Raw genomic sequence first — 23,415 nt, forward strand, 5'->3', positions numbered from 1 at the left:
GCTCCAAAGCAGTGATTAATTTTCTTGGGTGATTTCCAGTGACAAACATTATTATTGTCCAAGTGTGTTGTTCATTAATGTTGTCACAACCCTGCTGTGACTAGAGATGGGGGTTTATCCCTTTTACAGGTGGTTGAGGCCAAGCACAAAGAAACAGAAGTCCAAAGTATCCAGGAAAGGCTGGCACCAGGCTGAGGTACAGACTCCATTTCCTCATGGAATTTTGTACGTAGGTACTGTGAAATTATGGATCACAGCATGGAATTATGTCCATGCTGCCCCCACAGCTCTGAGCACGTGACTCAAAAGTCCAGGAAATGAGTTCACAGCGAGTCACCACCAATTAAACAACCATGGGTTTAAAAACTCGCTTTTGTACAGTTGGCAAGTTAGAAAGGGAAGGTTAAAAGAATAAATTCTCCAGCACGTTATCTCAACAGGAGCCTGGAGCAGGCTTGAGGGGTACATAAAGGGGGGTCACCCCAGCAGCGGGGATGGGTGCTGGAGGAGGAGGCGACTGGCTGGGATTCACACCCAGCCCGCTCCAGGCTCCGTGCCCAGCTCTGGTCCTGGGCAGGCTCCCGTGGTCACTTCTTGGCCACTTCAGGTGTGTCCAGAGAAGGGAACAGAGCTGGGAAAGGAGCCCCAGGAGCGGCTGAGGGAGCTGGAAAGGGGCTCAGCCTGGAGCAAAGGAGGCTCAGGGGGAACCTTGTGGCTCCGCACAAGTCCCTGACAGGAGGGGGCAGCCGGGGGGGTCGGGCTCTGCTCCCAGGGAACAGGGACAGGAGGAGAGGGAACGGCCTCAGGCTGGGCCAGGGGAGGCTCAGGTTGGGTATTTGGGAAAATTTCTCCCCAGAAAGGGTGGTCAGGCCTTGGCAGGGGCTGCCCAGGGTCCCCATCCCTGGAGTGCCCAAGGAAGGACGACGGGGCACTCACTGCTCTGGGTTGAGTGACACGATGGGGATCAGTCACAGGTTAACCCCTCAATGACCCTGGCGGTCTTTTCCAACCTTAATGACTCTGTGACCCTTCACCCCCGGGCCCCTTGCCCGACCCCTGCCCGCCTGAGCCACGGTGTCAGCCCCACCTTCCTCCTCTCGCACGGTGTGCGGGAGTCCGGGGAGCATCCTGGGGTAGGGCCCAGGCAGCAGCCGCTCCTCCCGGACCTTTCCCGGCCGTGTCCCCCCAGCCCCAGCCCCTCCTTCCCTGCCCGACACCCGCCCCGTGACGTCAAACCGCTCCGTGACGTCGGCCGGGCCCCGTGACGTCAGCGCGCCCCAGCGCCACTGCCGGGTTCCGCTCGGGAGACACCTCCTTCCCGGCGTGCCCCGCGCCTACCTGCGGCCGTGCCTCCATCTCCCAGCAGCCCCCGCGCACGGAGCCCTCCGGCGCGCGCGGCGCGGCGGCGCAAGGCACGACGGGAGTTGTAGGCGGAGCGGGGGCGGCGGGGCGAGGCGGGCGGGCGGAGTCGGGTGGCGGCGGCGGCGGCCTCGGGCCTCGGGTCGGTGTGTGCGGGGAGCGGAGCGAGGGGAGCAGGCACCGCAGCTGCACGGCCTCGGCCCGGCCCGGCCCCGCGCAGCCATGTCGGGGCTCTTGGGGAAGCTGTTCGGGACGGGCGCCGGCGGGAAGGGCGGCGGGAAGGGCCCGTCCCCGCAGGAGGCGATCCAGCGGCTCCGCGACACGGAGGAGATGCTCAGCAAGAAGCAGGAGTTCCTGGAAAAGAAGATCGAGCAGGAGCTGGCGGCCGCCCGCAAGCACGGCACCAAAAACAAGCGCGGTGAGCGGGGCGGGGGCCGGGCCGGGCCGCGCCGCCCCGAACCCGGGCAACAGGTCGGGAGCGCCCTGGGCGGCGCGGACTCGTCTGTGCGGCTTTATTTTACACCCGGAGCCTTTAGTTTATACTTTGGTGCCTTTCTGTTGTACCTATTGCCATTATTTTATGCCTCAGCGCCCTTCCCGGCGGGATTTACGCCCCAGCCGTGTTTCCTCACTCTGGAAGGGAGGGACACTTCCCCTTCCCTCGTGGGGAAAGCCCCGTGTGGGTGTCGCGTCACTGCCTCGTGATTCCGATGTCGCGATAGTGCTCGACTCCTCCGTGGTGTTCCCTTCCCGTCCCCTGCCCATCTCACTTTGGGGAGAGGTCAGGAAAATATCCCGGCACTGGGTGCAGCTGGAAAAGCAGGGCAGCACCGTGGAATCAGGCCTTGATTTGCTCTGGTGGTGGTTTTTAATTCCAACCAACAAAACTCTTTACCAAAACCCCGCTTAATGTAAGGGTTTCGTTAGATCTATGTTTATTTTTGTTAGCTCTTACCAGAAGTTCTGAGCGTGTCGGGGAGAGCAGGAGTTACAGCTTTGATGTGTGTGGTGTTTGTTGTCCGTGGGATGAAGAACTTCCAGGGAGAAAATTGGCCAGCATTAAAAGGGTTTCTTGAAAACAGGCAAGTTAATATTCCCTCTTCTGGGAAGAGCTTGGGTTGTACTTATGCTTCGTTTTGTGTTCTCAAGGAAATATTCATTCTTTTAGAAACAGTATTTGTTCTGGGGTTTATTCCCACTCCTCAGTCCCCTCCAAGAGGCTCTTCCACACACACTCCTAAAGCTTATGAATGGAATTGGTGTTTCCCAGGTGGAAGTTGGCTTCCCTGGGCAGGTCTGGCTGTGTTTTCCAGGCAGTGCTTGATGTGTCTGTGTGTCTGGAGATAAAGCACTTGTCAGGTTATGTATTCCAGTGCTCTGGAAACAAACTTCTTGTGTGTTTTAGCATGGTCACCAAAAGTTTTCAGGAAAGCACATCCTGATTTCTGTGCGGATGTCGCCCTCTCTGTGCAGGAGCAGGAGTGGCTTTGCCTGTAGCACAGGGAGCTGCAAACACACGTCTAGCAAGGGTTAATTGGCAGTAATTACCCTTAGGAGTTTCATGTCACTACTTCAGTCAGCACTTTAAGCCTCCTTCCACACTCTAGAACTTCCCTGTGTGACGTGGATGGAGCCAGTGTACAAGGGCTCAAGGATGTGTCAGAGGACCTCAGCAGAGCCTGACTTCGTTCTTAACCAAGTCAGTTCTAAATCAAATACATTGCAACAGTTCTAGTAAGTGAGTCTGTGCTGTGGTTTTTGGCCTAGTTTGGTAATGAGCTCGAGAGGAGAACTAAAATATGTCTCTGCAGTTTCTTCATCTTCTGGGTTACACCGGGCCTCTCGAACTTCTAAACTTTCTGTTCAGGTCTTTGTCTCGCTCCACTGTAATGCCATCCATCCCTCCCTTCCTCCCTCCCTCTCTGCTGCCCTTCAGAACCTCGGGTAGGGGAGGGATTAAATTTCCTTGGAGGTGGAGGAAGGAGAAAAACCTGCCCATTCACCGGCAGGATTCTGGGTCAGACTAATTGAGGGCTTGCAGCAGAACAGGATCCTGAGGAGTAATTAAGGAGCTGTGAATAGGAGGAGGGTAGGGATGGATTTCTCTTTTTCCATTTCTGGGGCTGAGAGGCCAACTGTTCTTACTGGGCTGTGAGTTAAGGCAGCTGATTGTCTGTGCCTTGCTGGGAAATGAATTCCCTTCAGGACACACTCAGTTTTCCTGAGTTCAAGTTGTCAGTCATCAGCTGAGCTCCTACAAATTGCATTTTTTTATAGGCAGTTACTGGATTTTTCCCTGTCTGACTTCAGGCTGGTTGATAATCCATAATCTATGCGATTTTGATGCAAGGTCACTTAAATCCATATTTTAACTGAAAATAAAAATGTATTGGTTTTAGATGTGAAAGTCTGTCATTTTAACGGAAATACTTTGATATAGTTGGAATGCTTTCAAGTAAACCTGAACAAAAGATAATTAGCTAGAGATTATTTTGTTTAAGTGTTGGATCAACCTTTAAAAAATTAAATATGAAGAATCCCTAGGCTTAGTTCTCCAAGATGTAATCACTTCCCTCTGGAGATGCTGCGTGTCCCTGTTCCTTGAGAATCTCCTGTGGATGGTGCACATTTGTGATCTCAGCTGGGCAGTGCTACTGATGCTCCTGGAAGCTGCTGCGGGAAAGCCAAAAGAAGATGATGCAGTGGGGCAGGGAACTTACCTGGAAGCTTAAAGCCACCTTGGGAAAACTTGGAATGGCGTTTTTGTTGTCCCAGAGGGAAGACGGGTGTCTGGCACACTTGAGGAAACATTCTCTGCTCCCCAGCACACTGAGTGATTGTTCAGGTGCCAAGTGAGCTGCTTTCCAAAGGCTCATTCACTCATTCCTGCAGCACTTCTGGAGTCTAAGGAAAGCTTAAATCTAAGAAACTTAGAGGCTTCTGGTTCCCATGCCTGCCCCAGGCATATGCAGGGGTTTGTTAATTTATCAACTCATTTTAGATGTGTATTTTCGTGATCTGCATTTAGGGTATCCAGGCTGTGTAACCAGACAACTCAGGAAATTCTGAGGTTATAATAAGGAGCTTTGTAGTAGAAATTTCCTCAGTCTGTGTTGTTTCTTGGCACGGGAGGCTTTCAACTTGCATGAAAAGTTCTGAGTGTGCTGGGGAGACCAGCAGTGACGGCTTTAATGTGCTTGCCATGTTTTGTCCATGGGATGAAAAGCTATCAAGATTAATCATCAGTAGGAGGGTTTTTTGAAAACAGGCGAGTTACTCTTCCCTCTTCTGGGAGGAACTTGGGTTATGCTTGTGCTTCGTTTTGTGTTCTCATGGAAATGTTCAATCTTTTGAAAACCTCACCCCTCTGAGAGGCTCTCCCGCACTTTTGCTCTACCTCACGAGTAGTGGATTTATTCCTCTCAGTGAATTTACAGGAGCAGCAGCAGTACCGACTGATTTGAGCACTGATCAGCCAGTGTCTCACTGCATTTTACATCTGCCCTGAAAATAAACTTTGCTCTAACAAAAGCAGAGTGCAGCTGTGAGCCTGTCTGGGAGCCCCGTGCTGCTGCTGCCTCCTTTTATTCCGCTCCAGTTTGTCTGTGGCGTTGTTTCATCTGGGATGTTTTCTCAGCGCTCAAACCTCGTGGTACAAACTAAGCTGCTCCATCTATTCCAAGGGTTCTGGAGCTCTAGGGTTCAGTGTTCAGCTTCAGAGCAGTTTAAGCTGATCCTAATCGCTGCTGCTCTGGTGTTTGTGCTTTTCTGTGGCTGTGCCTGATCACGCAAAGCTGAGCTGCCAGAGGAATAGCACAGGCACACAGAGGAGCAAGGGGTTAATTCCTTGAGCTCTGACTACCTTGGGTATAACAATGCCAGGGTCTGTTTCTCCTGGAACCCAAAGCTCAAGTGATGTCTCAGTATGAAGATTACAGCAGGGAGAGAAACTCAGTGCTGCTTTAGAGTGCCAGTGTTAAAATCAGCTCGCTTGAGCTCAGATCCAGGGTGAGCGGATGCAGTTATGAGCCTGCCTGCCACTGATCTGACCTTTCTATTAATTAACACCACGGTGTTAATAGATGGGTGAAAAGCCAATATTGTCCAAAATATAATCAGGCTTTAGCAGGAGAGTGGACATTTCATGGATTTTCCCTCCACTCTGGTTTCTGTTAGCAAGTGGTTTTTCTTTTCTGATGTCAAAGTTTCTCTTTTCACTGTACATAAATACAGTGTTGGGGTTTTTTTTTCCAGCACTGAGAACACAAAATAGATGCAAACCCACTCCTGGATTCCTGCTGTATAATTCAGGCTTTTCCTGGAAAGAGAACACTCCTCTTCTCCACCCAGCACTAAAACTAAACAAACCAGGAGGTTGGGCATAGGCTGAAGTCCTGACTTTAAGCCCACTTGGGGCTCTCAGTGCTGCCTCTGGTGATGGTGTGTAATGGAAATTACCTGGTTACATCCCTTTACCTTTTTTAAGCTGTCCCATCAGTCTGTTGATCTGATTTCCCTGCAGCTGGAGGATTCTGGTGTCAGAACTGCCCCTGTCAGTGAACCTGCTTGGAATGTCCAGCTGGGACTGGCTGAGTGAGGCTGCTCCAGGAGCAGCCCTGCCTGGTCCTACCTGTTCCTCTGTGCTGCTCTTGGTGTTTGTGTGGGCAGGGCATGACTTGGATTAGTTTGCTGAGCCAGACAAAACCCAACTCCTAAAAAAAAAAAAGGAAGGAAAAGTTGTTTTCCACACTTAACCACACAAATACTGGAGCTGGCTGGGGGAGGGAGGCAGGAATGTGACGGGAAGGAGGAGGGAGGGCAGTTCTGCCTCTCCTGGCAGCAGTCCCTGCTCAGAGGCACTAACTGTGATAGCATCTGAGGGTGACGTGGGCTCTCCCAGCAAGGGACGCAGGGATCATTAATTAAATCACGGCAGCAGTGCCTGCAGGATGGCTGTGATGGTTTTGTTTAGGACGCTGAGTGCTTCCAAGTGTGGCAAGGATCTGGCACTGAGGGAGGGGAAAGCCGCAGCCTCAGGTCTGGGCATGGGCATGGCCTCAAAGGGCCTGTGACTGTGTGTGCGAGGCCTCAGACATTGCTTGTGAGCGTGGTTTAAAGATCCTGCTTGGCTCTCGGCAAGAGAAGTGATTCTGCTCCCAGAATCCAATCATGAGACCCTGCTTTTGTTTCCATGAATCGTCAGATGCCTTTGGAGGGGAAGCAGGAATCCTGCAGCATTTCCAGCCCATCTTTAGGCCCTCAGCCTGCCTTCTCTGTGTTTTAAGTCACAGTGTAATGCAAAATTGATGTTTGAGTTCCAGGTGCTTATCCATAACCCAGGGCTTCAGTGTAGGAATGTTGATGGCAGTGCAGGCTCAAGTCCTTCATCTTCCCCTAAGGTTGATGGGCATTCACCACCTGCTTTGGGAGAAGTGATAATTGCTCTTTTAAATTAGATCTTAAAAAACTAGAGGAAACTTCTCCTTTGGATTCTACCCTACCTATGATCAGCAGAGCCTTTCGGAGACAAGACTCTCTGGTATAAAATGGTTTGGGAGCACTGGCAGGATTCACAAACACCTTTTTAAAAACTGCTTTTAAAAGTGACATAAACAAAACCCAAACGCCTGTGGTTCTGCCAGATATTGCCAGCTTTGGTAACTGTATTTGATGCAATATATCCTTCCTCTGTTCCTGTTCTCTGTCAGGAGGGAAGCTTGGCAAGTTTGCAGCCACTGACTTCGTGTTTATCACTTTTTCTCTCAAAATGTATTAGATGTTGGAGTCTAGTATCTCATTAAACTCCAGGCCTAATTACTGAATCCTGCTCCAGGGCTCTTAGGCTAGTTCACAAATTATAATTTTCAGGTGATGCAAATTGTCAGTTTGGTTTAACCCTCTTTTTACTTAGACTTGTGCAGAGTTGTGGAGTGTTTATCTGGACTGGGACATTGCTGGCCTTTGCACTTGTATCATTCAGGTCCCTCTGTCAACCCTTCTTGCTCCCAAAAACCCAAAACTGCATTGCCTTTTCTTGTTTTTGGGGCAGTATGTGATGCTTGTCCCAGAGACTTTGGGCTGTGGTGTGAGCAGCAGGATGTGCCCTGACTTTCGCAGCCAGCAAAGTGTGGGTGTGAGTGGGGTTTAAAGTAAAATCTTGTCATTTACTCACACCGCTTAAAAATGGTTGATTTTTGCAAAACTAAAAGCTGGAGCAGCTCTCATCCCTGACTTTCCATCAAGTTTGCTGCCAGGTGTCCAGCAAACTGGACCTCCTGGCACAAAGTACCTGAAACAAACAGGATGCAGTTGGAGAATCCTAAATAGGGCAGGCATCGATGTTGACAGACTTTTGCCTTACCCTGAGACAGCCCAAGGCCACAGCAGAGCTGGTGATAAGGAGATTTGTTCTGCTCTGAGTCATCCCTGTGAGTCTTTGAGCAGGAGCAGGGATACAGTTCCTGAAGGAAGGACTGGAGCCCCTCTGCTCTGGAGCCAGGCTGGGAGAGCTGAGGGTGTTCACCTGGAGATGTGAGGGCTCTGAGGAGACCTTAGAGCCCCTTCCAGTGCCTAAAGGGGCTCCAGGAGAGCTGGAGAGGGACTTCGGACAAGGGTCAGGATGACAGAGTAAGGGGGAATGGCTTCACTGTGACGGAGTGGGATATTGGGAAGGAATTGTTCCCTGGGAGGGTGGGCAGGCCCTGGCACAGGGTGCCCAGAGAAGCTGTGGCTGCCCCTGGATCCCTGGCAGTGCCCAAGGCCAGGCTGGACGGGGCTTGGAGCAGCCTTGGATAGTGGAAGGTGTCCCTGCCCATGGCACTGGCTGATCTTTAAGGTCCCTCTCAACCCAAACCACTGTAATTCCATGGGAACCTTCCTCGTGGCCACTACCAAGGGCAGTGGAGTGGCCACAGTGACCCAGCACTGGTGGGACACAGAAGAGCAGAAGTTTCCCCTGGGTGAAGCTCAGTGCTAGGCTGTGGCAAAGGCAGTGACAGTTCTGTCCATGATGTCCTTCCAGTTGGAAGCCGAGTTGGAAAAGCTCTGCTGTGGCTTCCCCTGGGTTCACTGCTGAGATGAAGCCTTGTCAACAGCCAGTTTCCAGGAGCTAACACAATTATAGGATAATTATGTGGGCAGCTGTTGTCTTGCAGCTCTGGACTGATGGCAGTTTGGAGTTTTCCAGATAACCAGTATCCCCATCTCTCTTGCGTTTACTGGACTCAATGATCTCAAAGGTCTTTTCCAACCTAGTTTATTCTGTAATTCTGTGTGATAATGAGATGTGCATGGTGATCCACGTGTGCAGCAAGCCAGGGCTGTTTCACTCCTGTGGTGGAGTGTAAGTGTTACCAAACATCCACATTGTGTGTGCTCCTCGTGGCTTGGCAGGATTTCATCCAGATTTAGGGACTCTGTATTTACTTCAGGTGAGTGCACAGGGGTTGCTCAGGGGTTGAACTGAAAAGAGAAATGCCAGAGTGGCAGGAACATCAGTGGTATTCAAAAATTTGGAGGTGATTTTGACTGGTTATGAAATAAAACAAGGTAATACAAAGCAAACTTCATAGTGGGCTGCCTGGGAACTGTGCCCAGTCACTGCATCTCCAGTGAGGGTGGTACCTCCTTAAAATGCCTTGGCAGGCTCTCCATGGTGGGCTCTGCACGTGCCCTGTCCTGGGAGGACAGTGAGAGGCAGAAAGGCTTTTTTGTGAGTGCTTCCCTGGCAGCCCCATCAGCAGGAACAGAGTTTATTGCTGGCTCTGGAGCTGATCCCGGCCTCAGAGCATGGGATTGCCATTAAAAACTGCAGTTCACCTCGAGAGAAGTACTGCAGCATTGCCACTGGAGTGTTTGGAGGTTGAGTCAAGAAGTACAAACTTCTTAAAAATAAATATGGTTTGTCTTACTTGCCTTATAACTTTTGGCTTTCTAAAGGTTTGTGTTCTCAGCTTTTCCCCGTAGTCTTCAGTGTTGGAATCTCAGCATTCACGAAAAAAGTAATTTTTCACATCCCAAAATATCTCATCTGGGGAAGTTAGGCTGTTAAGAGAATGCTAAATATTATGACAGCATCAGTGAAATTCTTAGACTTGGCAATGCTCTAATAATAATGGTTCAAGGCTGGAAAATGCCTGCTGGATTCCCAGGCAGCCACTCTTTTAATTCCCCAGGAAGAAATGGTCTTGAAATGTGCCACTTCAGGGTAGGATCTTCTGAGTTTTGAGAATTAATTACAAAAACACTGTTCAGCTTAGGGAACTGGGTTGGTTGGTTGTTTTTTTTCCTATGAGAAAACAGCATTTTGAGATACTTAAGAGCTACTTCTATTCCTGCAAAGCCGAACCTGATGCGTTTCTGGCAGAGATTCAAAGGAAGATTCTGAGTTTTCACTGGAATTCTATTTAACAAACTACCTTCAGCAACCACAAAATGAAGAAGAAAACCCAGGAAGAGTATTTGCAGGCTGTGAGAATCTCAGGGACACCTTAGGGAGCATGCAATTCTCATCCTAAAAGTTTAAACTTTGGTTGAATATTGAATAATTATCTCATTTCACATCGGAATTTTATGTGTGCATCAAAGAAGGTGCAGATTTTTAACCAGCAAAGTTAGTGGCAGTTGGAAGGGGTAAGAGAGGATAATTTACTCAGGCAGCCTTGGAAAATACCTAATTTAATTTGGAAAGAAGAAATGTGTCTTGGGTAGAACAGCTTTGCTGATGCCTTGCAATCCCCTGCTGTCATCCAAAGGCATGCAGGAGCCCAAGGAGTGAGGCAGTGAAAACTGGGAAATGCAGTGCAAGCTCTGCTTCCAGAGGGTGGATCAGATTTCAAGTAATGGTTTGAAGCTTCAGGCCTGGATGGTTTTGGCTGAACCAGCATTTCTTAGACTCATTCCAGCTCCTGGGTGGAACAAAGCTGTCTCTGTAACTGGGATTCCTTTTCTGGTTTTCTCATTTGAACTTCAAGGCTCACTGTAGATGACATTTTTTTTCCCTTTTTTTCGACAAAACTGTCCCAGAGTTGCCTGGAGATTATTTTACAGAGGGTTATTGACCACAGCAGTGTTGCCTTGACATTCAAGGGACAGAGGAATCACCTTCCAAGGCTGAAGGAACCCCCTCTGAGCTGTGATGTGGGACAACATCTGCAATCCCTGGTGCAGAGGCTGATGCTCTGAGCAGAGCCAGGGGTGGTGTGAAGGTGATGGTTCCTCCTGTGTGTGCGTGTTGCTGTCTCACAGCCCTGACTGCTGCTCTACAGATGCTTTTTTCTTTATCTCTTGCTTTTTCTCTTTTGTACATTCATAGATTTTTAGAACAGGAGCATTTATTGTTTTGTTTCCTCTCTTGCACAATAGACTGAATGTGCTGGCAGTGCTGTGCTCAAGAGGCAGTTGTAATCTTGTATTTTAAAAGATTAGGCAGAAACCTTCTTGCATTCTTGGCCTGGGTTTGGGTGCTTTATTGAAGTAGTTTTAGTCAGTCACAATCTCTGAGCTGGGAATAGTTGCCTTCCTTGGAGGGTAGGGTTTGGAAACTGTATTAGAGAGTGAATAAACAGGCATAGAAAGACAAGGGGAGGACCAAGCCTGAACTCTGCCCACGATTCCCTGCTAGAAGTGCACATTTCCCAAAAGAAAGGCACAGGAGGCTGCTGCAGGCACTGGAGAGAGGCCCTGGTATGGGGAGAAATGTGTGATCATGACTTCAGACATGAAGTGACTTTTAGACCTGAAAACAACCCTGAGACAGCAGAGCTCTCCGGAGGTGATCCTCACGGGAGAGGAACTCCTGCTGCTGTGCACAGGATCAGTGTTGGAATCAGTGAGGATTTATTTATAACCAGGCTTCGGTACCTCTGTGTCCCAACCACTTGGACATCATGATGCTTAAAATCACACCTGACTTTTTGTGTTCTGAGGCTCACCTGGCCTGGGATGAGCATTCCTTGGTGTGACCGGGATGCCTTTGTATTGAACCAGCACGGACAATCCTGGTTTAACAGTTCCTGGAGCTATCAAACCTCTGCAGAAAGATTCTTACTCAAGGCAAAACTCAAAGTTTGGTCAGTCTGTAGTGGGGTTTATATCCACCTTTTTATCTGCTCGTAGCATTGGGGGATAATTTGTCAATTGCTTTAAATTCCCTTCTTAGGGTTTTTTTTGGAGATCTTGAGGGCAGTTTTCTGGCTCTCAGTAGAATGAGAGATGAGGAGTTGCTGCCTAAGATAAAGCTCCCCACTGCAGGCAAGGCAGGCAATTACTCCTTCCACCTCCCAGTGCCCCTTGTTCATCCCGTTCCAAGGACAGCGAGGATGTTGTTCCTGATTAAATTTGCTGCCGAGGCAAGTGCCAGGAAGATGGAATGGTATTTTCAGAAGCAGCAAAAAATAATGACGCTTCTGTCCGTGGAGCAGATGATAGCTGAATGCACAGGGTAACGTGCAAAATGCTCTTCCACTATTAAGTTGATTATCTCAATCCTATTTAGTGCCTGGGCTTGCAGCTCGAGGGGCCAAGGCACCCCAGCTTGGGAAGCTCCTCTGCAGCTCTTGCACTCTTTATTATTTTGGCGTGGCTGACATTTGGTGCACGTTATTTTCTGAGGCTGCTCTGGAGCTTTCTCATGCCATATTAATATTGCTGCTGGCCCTGTGCACTGGCATCTCTGCTGCTGCCATTTCTGCCAGAGAGAAAGCAAGAATTAGATGTGAGAGTAAGTTACTTTTCCCCTCAGCTGGAGTAATCAGAAGCTATTAACTCCAGAGTCTTCCTCTGGAGGAGAAGCCTCTCTGTTTGAGGTGTCAGTGTGAGTTTTGGGAGGATTTTGCAGAGGCAGGAGACACCGGCACTATGTGGGGACAAATCCTCTGGCATCACCAACACTTTGACCTTGGTCAGATGTATTTCTGAATTCAGTGAAACCTCTGAGTTTATTCCCAGTGCTCTTTGGTCCTCTCAAGCTGAAATGTGTTTTTGCCAGCAAAACTTGAAGTTCCAATTATGCAGAGAGCAAAGCCTTGTTCTTCCAGGTTTTTATCTGCTGATCTAAACTTTCCTACTAATGATATTTAAAAGCATTAATTCCACAGAATTGCTGTGTGCATAAATATCCCAGGAACACTGCCTGTCCTACCAGTGTGTAAGGAATATTTATTTGCAGCAGGGCTGTTGATTTTTAACAAAAACCACTGACATTCATAGTCAATTTTTCCTCTCTGAATGCAGTACCAGGTAGTAAAATTGTATTTTTATTATCCTGCCAGCTGCTTATCACAGTGAACATTCATCTCATTTGACTAACAAACTGCTGTAAATATTGCAAAAAAAAAAATATTAGACTTACAACAGCTCATTTAATAATAATAATTTGCCTATACACAGGTTAAAATAATTCAAAATACATCAAATTCTACAGATGGCATTTCTGGAGGACAAAGTGAAATTATCTGAGTGAGCAGTCATGTTTGTCTGACTGATCTGCTGACTGAGGAGGAGAGGCTGGCTGAATGACTCTGCTCTTTCCATTTCTGGGTGTTCATTAGTCAGGAGTAGCGACTGGAAACCGTCACATGAGTTCCTGCTTCTCACTTCTGTTGGAGGGCTGGGTCGTGCTGTGGTGGTATCCCAGTGAAACCCTGGGATTCTTGGGAATCACCATGGTCAAACAGAAAGTGTAGAACTTCTGCTGGAATTTCTAGCAGTAAGGGTTGCCCCAGAAATTCAAATAAATAGAAAATTAAAATAGAATTTTGCAGTTCAAAGACTGGAAATAAAAAACCCAACCAACAACCAATGACAAATCATCCCCCCCCAAAACCCCAAACCAAAACAAAATACAGAAGAAGGAATAGCTTTTTATGTGTTAAAACGTGTGAAAAATGTTCTTTGAATGTAGTTTTAGGCATGTTTTACATTCAGGAAACTGAAGCAGCCAGCCCAGATCTCACTGGACTCAGCTGCAGTTTTATCCCTCCCTGGAATCTGGTGTTTTCTTTGTGAGAATTTCTCTGTAAAAAGGAACTGCAGAGATCACAGTCTGGTGCTCATTAACAGAGAGAAATTTGACATTGCTTTGCCAATGGAAAAGAGGTAATAAACCATTGATAGCCATTTAACTGGTCAGAGCTCTGTGGGGCAATCTTCATGAACAAAAATTGCCTCCAACATCCCCCTCATAGCTGATAATAAAGACAATTAATGTATCAAAATGTCACATGGAGGAGGGCATTTTGAGCCTACTCACTGTCTTCTCATGGAGGTCAGGAGTCACCCAGGTAGTTTTAAATGTATTACCTTTAATATAATAGTAACAACAACAATAATAATAAGTATATATAACTGCTTTTCCCTCAGTCGTGTATTCTCTGAAAGCTTTATTACAATTCAAATAAAATGCAGCTAAGGTTTGTTATCTGCTGTTTGTTTCTTTAGAGGATCTTTTAAGTGCTTGCAATTCATGCTGCACATTGGACTTACGAGTTAAAACACCCACTGGTCCTGTTAAGGAGACGGTGTGGGTTGTAAAAGTTGTCTAAAACACCCTTTATTGGCAGGTTCTTGCTGTTGTCTTGTGAAAACTGCCCGTGGAATGATCAACTATTTTTGCTGTCATTGAGGGTTGTATGAAATGTTAAATCCCCTCTTGAAGCAGCTGGTGATGTGAACTGGTACTGCTGGTTTTTTTTTATAATAGGGATATTCCAGAGTAAGCTCAGCCCCTTCTGCAGTTGAACCTCTGGATATCAGGCCCTGTGCAGCAGCTGCTGTGAGAGGCTGGCCCAGCCACCTGGAAATCTTGCGTGGCTTTTGGCTCTGAGATAAGGAGTTTGTCCCACTGCTGGAAGGCTGAGATCAGCTGTTTCTAGAAAAATGTGCTGGGGATCTCTCTAGCAACACGTTCTAGGGCATGGGTGAGCTCTGGCTGGCCAGAGGATAAATGCTTTAAACTCGGCGTATGGTCACAGGTCCTGCTGAAGCAGTTCCGCAGCAATTAAAGCTGGGTATGAATTGCATTGTAATTAATGTGATTACTGTCTTGGAAGCAGTAAAGGCAAAATTCAGGGTGTGGGTGCTGAGGAGAGCCTCTTCCATGGCTGTTTGATGTGATAGCAGCCTTTGAGCAGGGCAGAGAGAGGCCCTGTGCTGCTCTGATTTCAGACACACTCGATTCTTGCATGTGCACAATACCACAGGACATCTGTACCCCACTGTCTCTGGTTCTTATTTATTTTAAAATTCTGAAAAAAGATTTTTTTTTTTGAGGAAAAGAGCCGAGATAATTCCCTTCAGATTAAGTTTTTATAGCTTTGACTTTAATAAAAACTTAATAAAAATGTGTTACTCTGGCAGTTCATAAGATTTCAATAGGTTCCTGATCTTTGTCCTTGCTTTGGCTTTAGGAAGGAGAGAGGAAAATAAGTATCTTCCTTGGTCTTAAGGGGTAGGAAATGTTTGCAGAAAATACCCCAAATCCATGTGAAGTTTAAGGGCAGTGCAGTTCTGGTACAGAAGTGGTGTGGGTGGGAATGGGAGGGACAGGGTTACCTAACAATCCTGATGAGAACTTCTGATCGTTCACGATGATTCTTGCAATGTTTGGTGTCTGAGCAGCTTGTTTTAAAGTACATGAGCATGAAATGTAGACAAACTGTAATTGTTCTCAGAGAAAGCTGTAGTGGGGAGCTGTACATAAATTGTAGCACTTGACTTGGCTTTATATAATGTTTTATAATGCTATAAAATCTCTGGTTTTGCCAGTAAATCTCCACGAGGCACAAAATTCTAAATAAAGGGTGTCCCCTTGTTGTTGGGCATTTCCCCAGCATCTGTCACTCTATAAACACTCTATTAACAGTTTTTATCTTTCTGAGTAAGAAAACTGCGTATATCCTAATTAACCCATTAGTGCAGAATGAACCAGCTGAAATATCCCAGTAATGTGTTGCTCATCACTTTATCATCTGGCATAAAGCTGGAATGTTTGGGATATTTGTGTCGTGCCTCATTCTGCAGAGCGAACATTGTCCTTTGAAAACCCCTGTTCTCACTCCTGTCAAACAAGTGGATGTTGGACTGGCCCCAAAACCAGGGAGATTTACTGGCAACTGGAGTGAAAGTCAGTGCAGAGGCTTGTTTGGGTCCTGGGCTTCTGTTGGAATAGTTGAGGTGTTTTTGCTGGCTTCTGTTAAATCATCCTGAGCTACTCTGTGTGCTTGGCATCCTTAGCTGGGCCTTCCCATAAAAAAAGTGCTTTTTTATTCTCTAACACGTTAGTTAATTTGAAATTAGCCAAATATAGCATATTTATAACCAGTTGCAGAGCTGAAGCTCTGTTTAGGACTTTCAGGTAGCAGGACTTCATCTTGCAGGACTGACAACATCTCGGGATGGCACCTGCCAGAACACCCGGGGTGCCTGTGGGCTTGATCAGCTTTTAGGAGAGCAGTGATTCCATGTGTGCTGCAGAAACATATTGATCACATCACTGAGTTATCAGCCCTCTAGAAGGGGAGATAAGGGAACCTGTCTCTTGTCAGGAGTTCCTACTCTTTGTTTTCTGCTCTCCTCAAAAAATTCTGCTTGGAAATAACATCTCTTAGAGATTTAAAGATTTGAAGCTTTTATTTGCCGCCGTTCCTGGTGTGCGTGACTGGGCTTCTGGGTGGGCCAAGACTGGTTTTTAGCAGAGCTGATCCTGTGTCACATGAAGTGGTTTCTGCTGTGAGACTCCCAGAGATCAGAGCACTGAAGAAATGAAGTCTGTGTGTGGCTGGGTTCAGGAGCTGAGGGTGAGGCTGTTGGAGCAGCAGCTTGGGGCCGAGGTGAGGTTTTAAAGTACACGGGGTATGATATGGCCAGGGCTGTCATGGAGAGGACAGGTCAGTCCAGAGCAGGAGGGGAAGTGGCAGTGCCACAAAGGGAAGCTGTACTCGCATCTTACTCCATGTGACACTTGGTGTTTGTTGCTCCAAACCCTGTCCTGGCCTTGGACACTTCCAGGGATGTGGCATCGAGCACGTCTCATACAGCTACGTGTAAATGTAGTTGGTGTTCCCTGTCAGTGTTTCAGGAATGGCCATGCCCATGATTTCTGTCCAGGTGTCTTGGGAAGAGCTGGCTGTGGGCTGTTGTCAGCTGCTGGGTGCTCCCCTGTGTGGGTGGGGAGGGGTAGAGCAGGTTGGACCAGTCCTCCCACACTCATCCCACAGGTGGGAGCTGTCCTGGGTGGGCTCCTCCTGCAGAGTGCAGGAGTTCTACAAGTGCTCACAAGCAGCAAATTGCTCAAACCACCTTCAGTGAGGGCTTCTCTCAGCTCAGGCTGTTGTGTGGACAGCACCTTCTAGGAGGAGTAATACAAAATATACATAAATACAATCATTTCTAGAATGTGTATTTCCCAGCATTAAGTGCAAAGCTGAGGGAACATTTCTCCTGGGATTTGAACAAGTTGCTTCTCCCAGGCATTCAGCAGGAGGGGGGACCTGCAGCAGCACAAAGACCTCATCTGGCAGGAGCTGCACCAGCAGTGCTGCCTTCCTTGATGGGATGAGGGTGAACGAGGGTGTTTTTAAGTGGGTGAGCTTGGATGTTGAAGGAGGCAAATGCAAGGGTGGGGCAACATAGTTGATCTGGGAAGAATGGGCAACAAACACTAGAACATGCTAAATACTTCTCTGGGCTGAGTGGCACTTGGTGCAAATTGGTGAACGGCTGTTTGGGGCATAAATCTCATCAGTCCTACCCTTTCCTTTGCTGTGCAGCTGCCCTGCAGGCCCTGAAGCGCAAGAAGAGGTACGAGAAGCAGCTGGCACAGATCGATGGCACGTTATCAACAATTGAATTCCAGAGGGAAGCCCTGGAGAATGCCAACACCAACACTGAAGTGCTTAAGAACATGGGTTTTGCCGCTAAGGCTATGAAAGCTGCTCATGACAACATGTAAGTTATTCCCTCCTGCATCTTTCCATGGGATCTGTAGTTTGGTGTTTGTTAGGTCTGCTGAATGCCAGGTGTTTCAAACCAAAGGTGGAGCTGGAGTAGCAAAACCTTCTTTTGAAAGGCTCGAACTTGAACTAAAATTGAACAAAATACACAAATATTGATGCTTCCTCAGTTTACTACTGTTTTATTTTCTGTGTTTATCCAAAAGCTGGGTAGCACCAGTGTGGTCTAAAGAAAATGGGAGCCTGCAGCAGTTACAAATCCATCTCGTAGCAGCAAGAATTTTAAGCCTCAAGGGGAGACTTAAAACTTTTTTCTGTGCAGTGGAGTTGGTGTATGTAGCAATAATTAAAGGTAAAACTGCATTATGGGAATGTTGTGCTTGCTCCAGAAGCAAATATTGTGGATGTAATAATGCTGAATCAGGGAAGAGAGCAGATTATTATTAATATCAGTGGTGCAGAACAAAACCTCTCCTTGGTGTCCATATAACTGCTGGGAGCTAAGCTTGCAGGGAAAAGTTAAAAATACATCTACAATTGTGTTGAGAGCTGGGGGATAAAATCCAGACTTGCATGCAAAGTGTGTTTGGGGAAAGGGCTTTGGAAATATCACCATGGTGTGGCATTTCTACAGAACCCAGGAAATACAGCGTGGATTGGGAACATGCCTGCTGGTACCGAATTCTTTCCTTTCTTTTCTAGGGACATTGATAAAGTAGATGAATTAATGCAGGACATCGCAGAACAGCAAGAGCTGGCAGATGAGATCTCTACAGCCATCTCCAAGCCAGTAGGATTTGGGGAGGAATTTGATGAGGTATGGCTTTGTTTGCTTGTGTTTTTGTCAGTGAGTCGTGGAATCCTTTGGCTTGGGAAGCCTTGGGATCAGGGAATCCAACCACTCAGCCAGCACTGCCAGCCCCATCACTAACCCTGAGCACCACATCTGCATGGCTTTTGAATCCCTCCAGGAACTGTGACTCTTAGGAGATGTTTCTCTGGAGCTCTGCATGCTGTGTGTGCCTGGGTGCAGTACTGGGGTGTGAAATCTCTCCTGGAACTGTTGGTGGCTGTGACCTGGACTTTATGCTCAGAATGGTCTGGATGGCCTGACCTGAGAATATTTGGACTTGGATCTCTCCTTGTGTCCTCTGCTTTCCCCACCCTCCTCACCCTCCAAGAGATCAAGTACAGGAATCACATCAGAATCAGACTTCTCATCTCCTCCCTTTGCTCTGATCCTGTTCGTTTGTGCTATTTTCCATAATAATATGATCAGCTAAATCTGCTTGTTAATAAATATGACTTAAAGTTCCTTCTTTTTTCTTTTTTCTCCTTGAAAACCTAGGATGAACTCATGGCAGAACTAGAGGAACTAGAACAAGAAGAACTAGACAAAAACTTGCTGGAAATCAGTGGTCCGGAGACAGTACCACTACCAAATGTGCCCTCAATATCAATACCCTCCAAGCCAGGTATGGATCAACCTTTACTGAAACATCCTGGATCATTTAAAGTGTGCTTATTTATCTGCCAGCTCCTCGGATCTGGGAGATCTGGCTGCAGGAATTGCTTCCTGGATCCCAAATCACACCCAGCACCATTTCTCTGTGAGGGGCACCTGCCTTTCACAAGAAGCACAGAAATCATTCCCCGTCACAGGAGCAGTTGTTTGCTGCTCCAGCTCATCCAGGTTCTCTGCAGCCTGGATGATGCTCAGGGTGCAGTGGAGGTGTGGGAGAAGGGAGCCTTTTTCCAGATGCTGCTGGGCCAACAAGGAAGAAATCTTGACAGACACCCTGAGGCTGTAAAAGGGAGGACAGAGTAAATTATCTCATAAAATCCTTAAAGCTGGAAAAGACCTCTGGGGTCATCCAGTGCCAGGCAGGTTCAGATTCCCCCATGGATCCTTGCTGCTGCTTTGGGTTTTAATTTGATCCCTGCTTTTCTGGCCTTTGGGAGGATCTTCCTTGGGGTCCCCTCTTTGGGAAGTCTGTGGCCTTCTCTGCAGTACCCAAAGCGAGGGTCATCCCAGTCCTAGAGCACACATATCCAGGGAATTACAGCTAGCTTGAGGATTTTACATGGAGGATGGACAAGAAATGTTTGTATTTACACAGATGGTTCAAAGCTGCTCTTAAATCTGAACTGATCCCTCTTGTATGAACATTCCCCATGGAATTCAGCTGAGTTGGGACACTCCTGGCAGCACTGATGGGAGGGTATGAAGCTTTACCAGCCCATTTTGCTGAATCTGCCTGAAAACGATGAATAAGCTGTCAACTTTGCAGCTCTAGTCCATGTCCTTTTACTTAGAGAAAACAAGTCCAAAAAAACAGTGGATGAAAATAATCCCAAGTGGTCAGTGTATCTATAATTATCCTGCTGCCTTTCCTGGCTTGGATGGACGTGGGAAGCAGCAGGCACTGCCGGCCACCGAGGTTCTGCTTTGTGCCACTGCTCCTTGTGTGTTACACTGCTTTTATTCTGACACCACTGACTTTGTGTGTTGCTAGTTGTGTTCTGTGAGGCAGAACTGCTGACCAGAGTTGGGGAGAGGGGAGAAAGCTCTGTCAGAATACGTGAAGTCTGAGCCTTTATCTGATTCAGGAAAAATAGATTAAATGAACCAGTGCATTGCCTTTTTATTCCCTGGCTGATTTAATGAGGTTTGTTGTCTAAATAGATTTCAAACACAATGTCTTGGACCCAAATCTACTCTCTGCATTTTGTGACTGCACACAAGTAAGAGGTGGTGTAATTGTGGACAGATTGAAGGAGCTACACAGCATAAAACTTACAGAAACTTCCTGAAGTCATAAAAACTTGTGCACAATTTTGATAGTAAAAACTATGAGCATAAAGCTCAGTGTTTCACAGGATTTATGCTAAGCTGCTTTTGGATGGAAATGAGAATTCCATTAATTCCATTAATGTATTTAAGTGGCAGGCTACTTTTTGCTTCAATAAAGCTGCCTCCAAGGCTGGCACTTGGGAAAAACTGGGATTCTGGAGTGACGTTGGGTGGGGATTTTGTGTGGGTTTATTTTTTTAACCTAAATTGTTTTTCACTTAAAATTGACTTAAAACTGGGATTAAAAGTTTGCTCGTGATTACCATGGGTCAGACTTCCAAAGGGAATGCTGTCCCTGATGGTTCAGGTTCATGTGTAATTGTCCTTTTGGGAATAATAATGTGTCTTTTGAGGTAGAGCTGACTCTGTTAGCTCCTTTTCCATCCATTGAAGGGAAAATGACCATGAGCTTTCCTGCTTTTCCGGTTCTCAGGATCTGTCTGGATTTTGGCTTTAATCAGTCTGAATGAGGAATTTTGTTGCTGGTGGTGTCAGGAGAAATTCAGGCAGGAGCTGTTTTTGATTAATGGAGGCTGGAGGAGCTTAATATAGAAAACCAAGTTCTGGCCTTGTACAAATGTGGGGTCTGGAGCTTGGAGCTGACTCAGTTCTCCTCACGTAAACGTTTCATTTGGAATGACACAAACCACTTGGACCAGGAATTGACTCTTTTTTTTTTTTGGCATTTTCCAAAATTATTGCAGCTATTTGTGGGTTCAAACATTTTTTTGTTGAGTTCATGGAAACTGGACTTGTCATGTTATGACAAAGAGCAGAATTTTCTGCCCTGGAACAACCAGGAATGAGGAGAAGGCAGCGTCCAGGCTGCTCCCTGCCATCCACATCCACCCAGCTGCCAGGGAGCACAGCAGAAGGAGAGTGGGATGTTCCCAGGGCTCTTCAGCCCCTCCAAATTCTGTACCTGCCTGACCCAAACACCTCATTTCTTGCATTTGCAGTACTCAGTGATGGAATAAGGAATTTACTTTTGATGGGGAAGAGATTAATACTGGAGACATCAGATGAGTTTCTGTAAGAAGCTGCATCCCTCTCAAACGGGCTTAGAGGCTTGGAAATTATGGAAAAATATCCCACCTTAACTTCCATGCCCACTGCCTTCCTCAACTGTGTGAGCTGTTGTCTTTTTCCCCTCAAAGTGGGAACATCAGGAAGTTTTGCTCTTTCAGCAAAGCACCTTTTACTTCAGGTCAAAAAGGTTTTGTTTATTTTCTGTCCACAGCTGGCCTCAGGTGCTTCATTTACTGGTTGGTCAGTGGCACAGAGGCCACTGCCTTCTGTCAAGATTCCCACTCACTTGTTCTCTTTTGTGCTTTTGCAGCCAAGAAGAAAGAGGAAGAAGAGGATGATGACATGAAAGAGCTGGAAGCTTGGGCAGGAACTATGTAACCACAGCAGCACCGGGCTGGAAAAAAGACTTTGGTTACCTATTCTGGGTGCAAATGTGTTTTGTTGGGGAGAAAGCATAAGCAAAATGTCTTTATCTTTAATTTTAACCCAGAGCAGTGGGAACTGCATTGCTGTTTTCTGCATAGCATGGTCTGCCCAGAGGAGAGAAGGGGGAGCAGGGAGAATTGCCTGCTGTCGATACGGTTGAATTTCTGTAGAAAAGGTATGTGCAAAATCCAACACTCAGCTTTTGGACTGTGCTCCTGCCACTGCTGGATCTTCATCTTCAATTTGGGCCATATATTGAATTGAAATAAGCTGAAAAAAACACTCTGTAATTTTAAGTCAGTTTAAGTGTGTCTAGGAGTCTTGTAAGGCATTTAAAATCCAGGAAAAGTCGTAAGCCACCGTCGGCTTCTTTATTGTGTTTTAGGTGCAAGAATGCTTTAGGTTTTTAGTTCTTTGCCAGTTCTATTTATATCCCTTGACTGCTGTGTGGCCAGCCCTGTGTCTGTCACCGCAACGACGTAGTCACTGTGCCCATTTTAATTGGTGAGAATGATTGCAGTTGATCCACACTCTCTTGAAAGTAGGGATGGTTTCAAGTTCAGTTGTACATTTTTCTACATAGCACTACAATGTTTATTGCTTTTTTGTGATAATTGATAACCCATTCAGATACATGCACACAATTATTTTAATTAAGAAACTACTATGGATTGCACTGTATTAAATATCTCGATTAATTTTCACCTGTGGCTGCTGCTGTCAATTCTATCCTGTTTAAGTGATCTGGCTGTGGTTTAGCTGTAGTTTGGCTTCTTTCTACATGACGGACATCCACTTTAAAGCCTGCTGAGCTTTGGTTGAGCTCTGCTCCCAGGGAACAAGGCACAGGACAAGAGGAAAGAACCTCAAGCTGTGCCAGGGGAGGTTCAGGTTGGACATCAGGAGGAATTTCTTCACTGAAGCCGTTGTCAGGCATTGTCAGGGGCTGCTCAGGAAAGTGTTGGAATCCTCATCCCTGGAGATATTCAAGGAACAACTGGACGTGGCACTCAGTGCTCTGGGCTGGTGACAAGGTGGACATCAGTCACAGGCTGGACCTTGGAGGTCTTTTCCAACCTCAGTGATCCTGGGATTCTGTTCTGTGTAAAATCCCCCACCCTAAGGAGAAATCAGCTGAATTAAGTTTGATACAACAGGTTTAGGGACAGAGCTGGGGCCCTGGCTTTGTTTTTCATCATGGCAATGATCTCTGCTGTGCACTGTGCTAACAGATGTTATTAAAGCAGCTGTATTTTATTCCAGGAATTACAGGGGAGCATCTCAAATGCAGTAAAGGGTCCCAACAGGAGCATTCAGGTGGAGCTGGGAGGGGAAGACCCAATCGTATCAGAACCGTTAATGCTGTTCAGGCTCCTGATGTGGGAGCTCAGCAAGCGGGAGCGGCAGAGGCAGCACCTGGCAGTGCAGCTGCTCCCTGGGATAGCTGGGCTTTGCTGTTCACTCCTGTACCTGAGCACAGAGCCTGCTCTGCACAGCAGGGGAATCACAGCAGCGAGTGTGTGCTGTGCTTCCTGGTTACTGAGCCAGACAGCAACGACAGCCTCAGCCCTTGGAACCTCTTCTTCCTTCATCCTCTTATTCAAGGATGGGGTGGTGCCTTAAGCCTTCAGTTTATCAATATGTCTGAGGACTGATCACCTTTCTGCTTTGGGTATCACTGAGTTCCTTAGCTGTTGCTTAACACCAGTGAACAGCTGAAATGTTTGCAGTAAACATTTTGCTGCCTCGCTCCGACTGGTGGTGAGGGCAGAACTTCCCTGTCCAGAGCACCACAGG

The 23,415-nt window shown here is 47.1% G+C and overlaps 1 protein-coding gene across 1 annotated transcript; it reads left to right on the forward strand.

The window, feature by feature from the left end:
- Positions 1 to 1,435: 1,435 nt before the first annotated feature.
- Positions 1,436 to 22,322, forward strand: CHMP4B (charged multivesicular body protein 4B). Its single transcript, XM_042050865.1, has 5 exons — positions 1,436 to 1,777; positions 17,127 to 17,304; positions 18,012 to 18,126; positions 18,658 to 18,784; positions 21,503 to 22,322. Exons 1-5 carry the CDS (start codon positions 1,582 to 1,584, stop codon positions 21,568 to 21,570), a joined length of 684 nt encoding a protein of 227 aa, XP_041906799.1. The 5' UTR covers positions 1,436 to 1,581; the 3' UTR covers positions 21,571 to 22,322.
- Positions 22,323 to 23,415: the final 1,093 nt, after the last annotated feature.

The sequence above is a fragment of the Corvus kubaryi genome, unplaced genomic scaffold, assembly GCF_017639235.1.
Source record: "Corvus kubaryi isolate FWS band 111438036 unplaced genomic scaffold, C.kubaryi_AGA036_p1.0 134, whole genome shotgun sequence".
Lineage (NCBI taxonomy): Eukaryota > Metazoa > Chordata > Aves > Passeriformes > Corvidae > Corvus > Corvus kubaryi.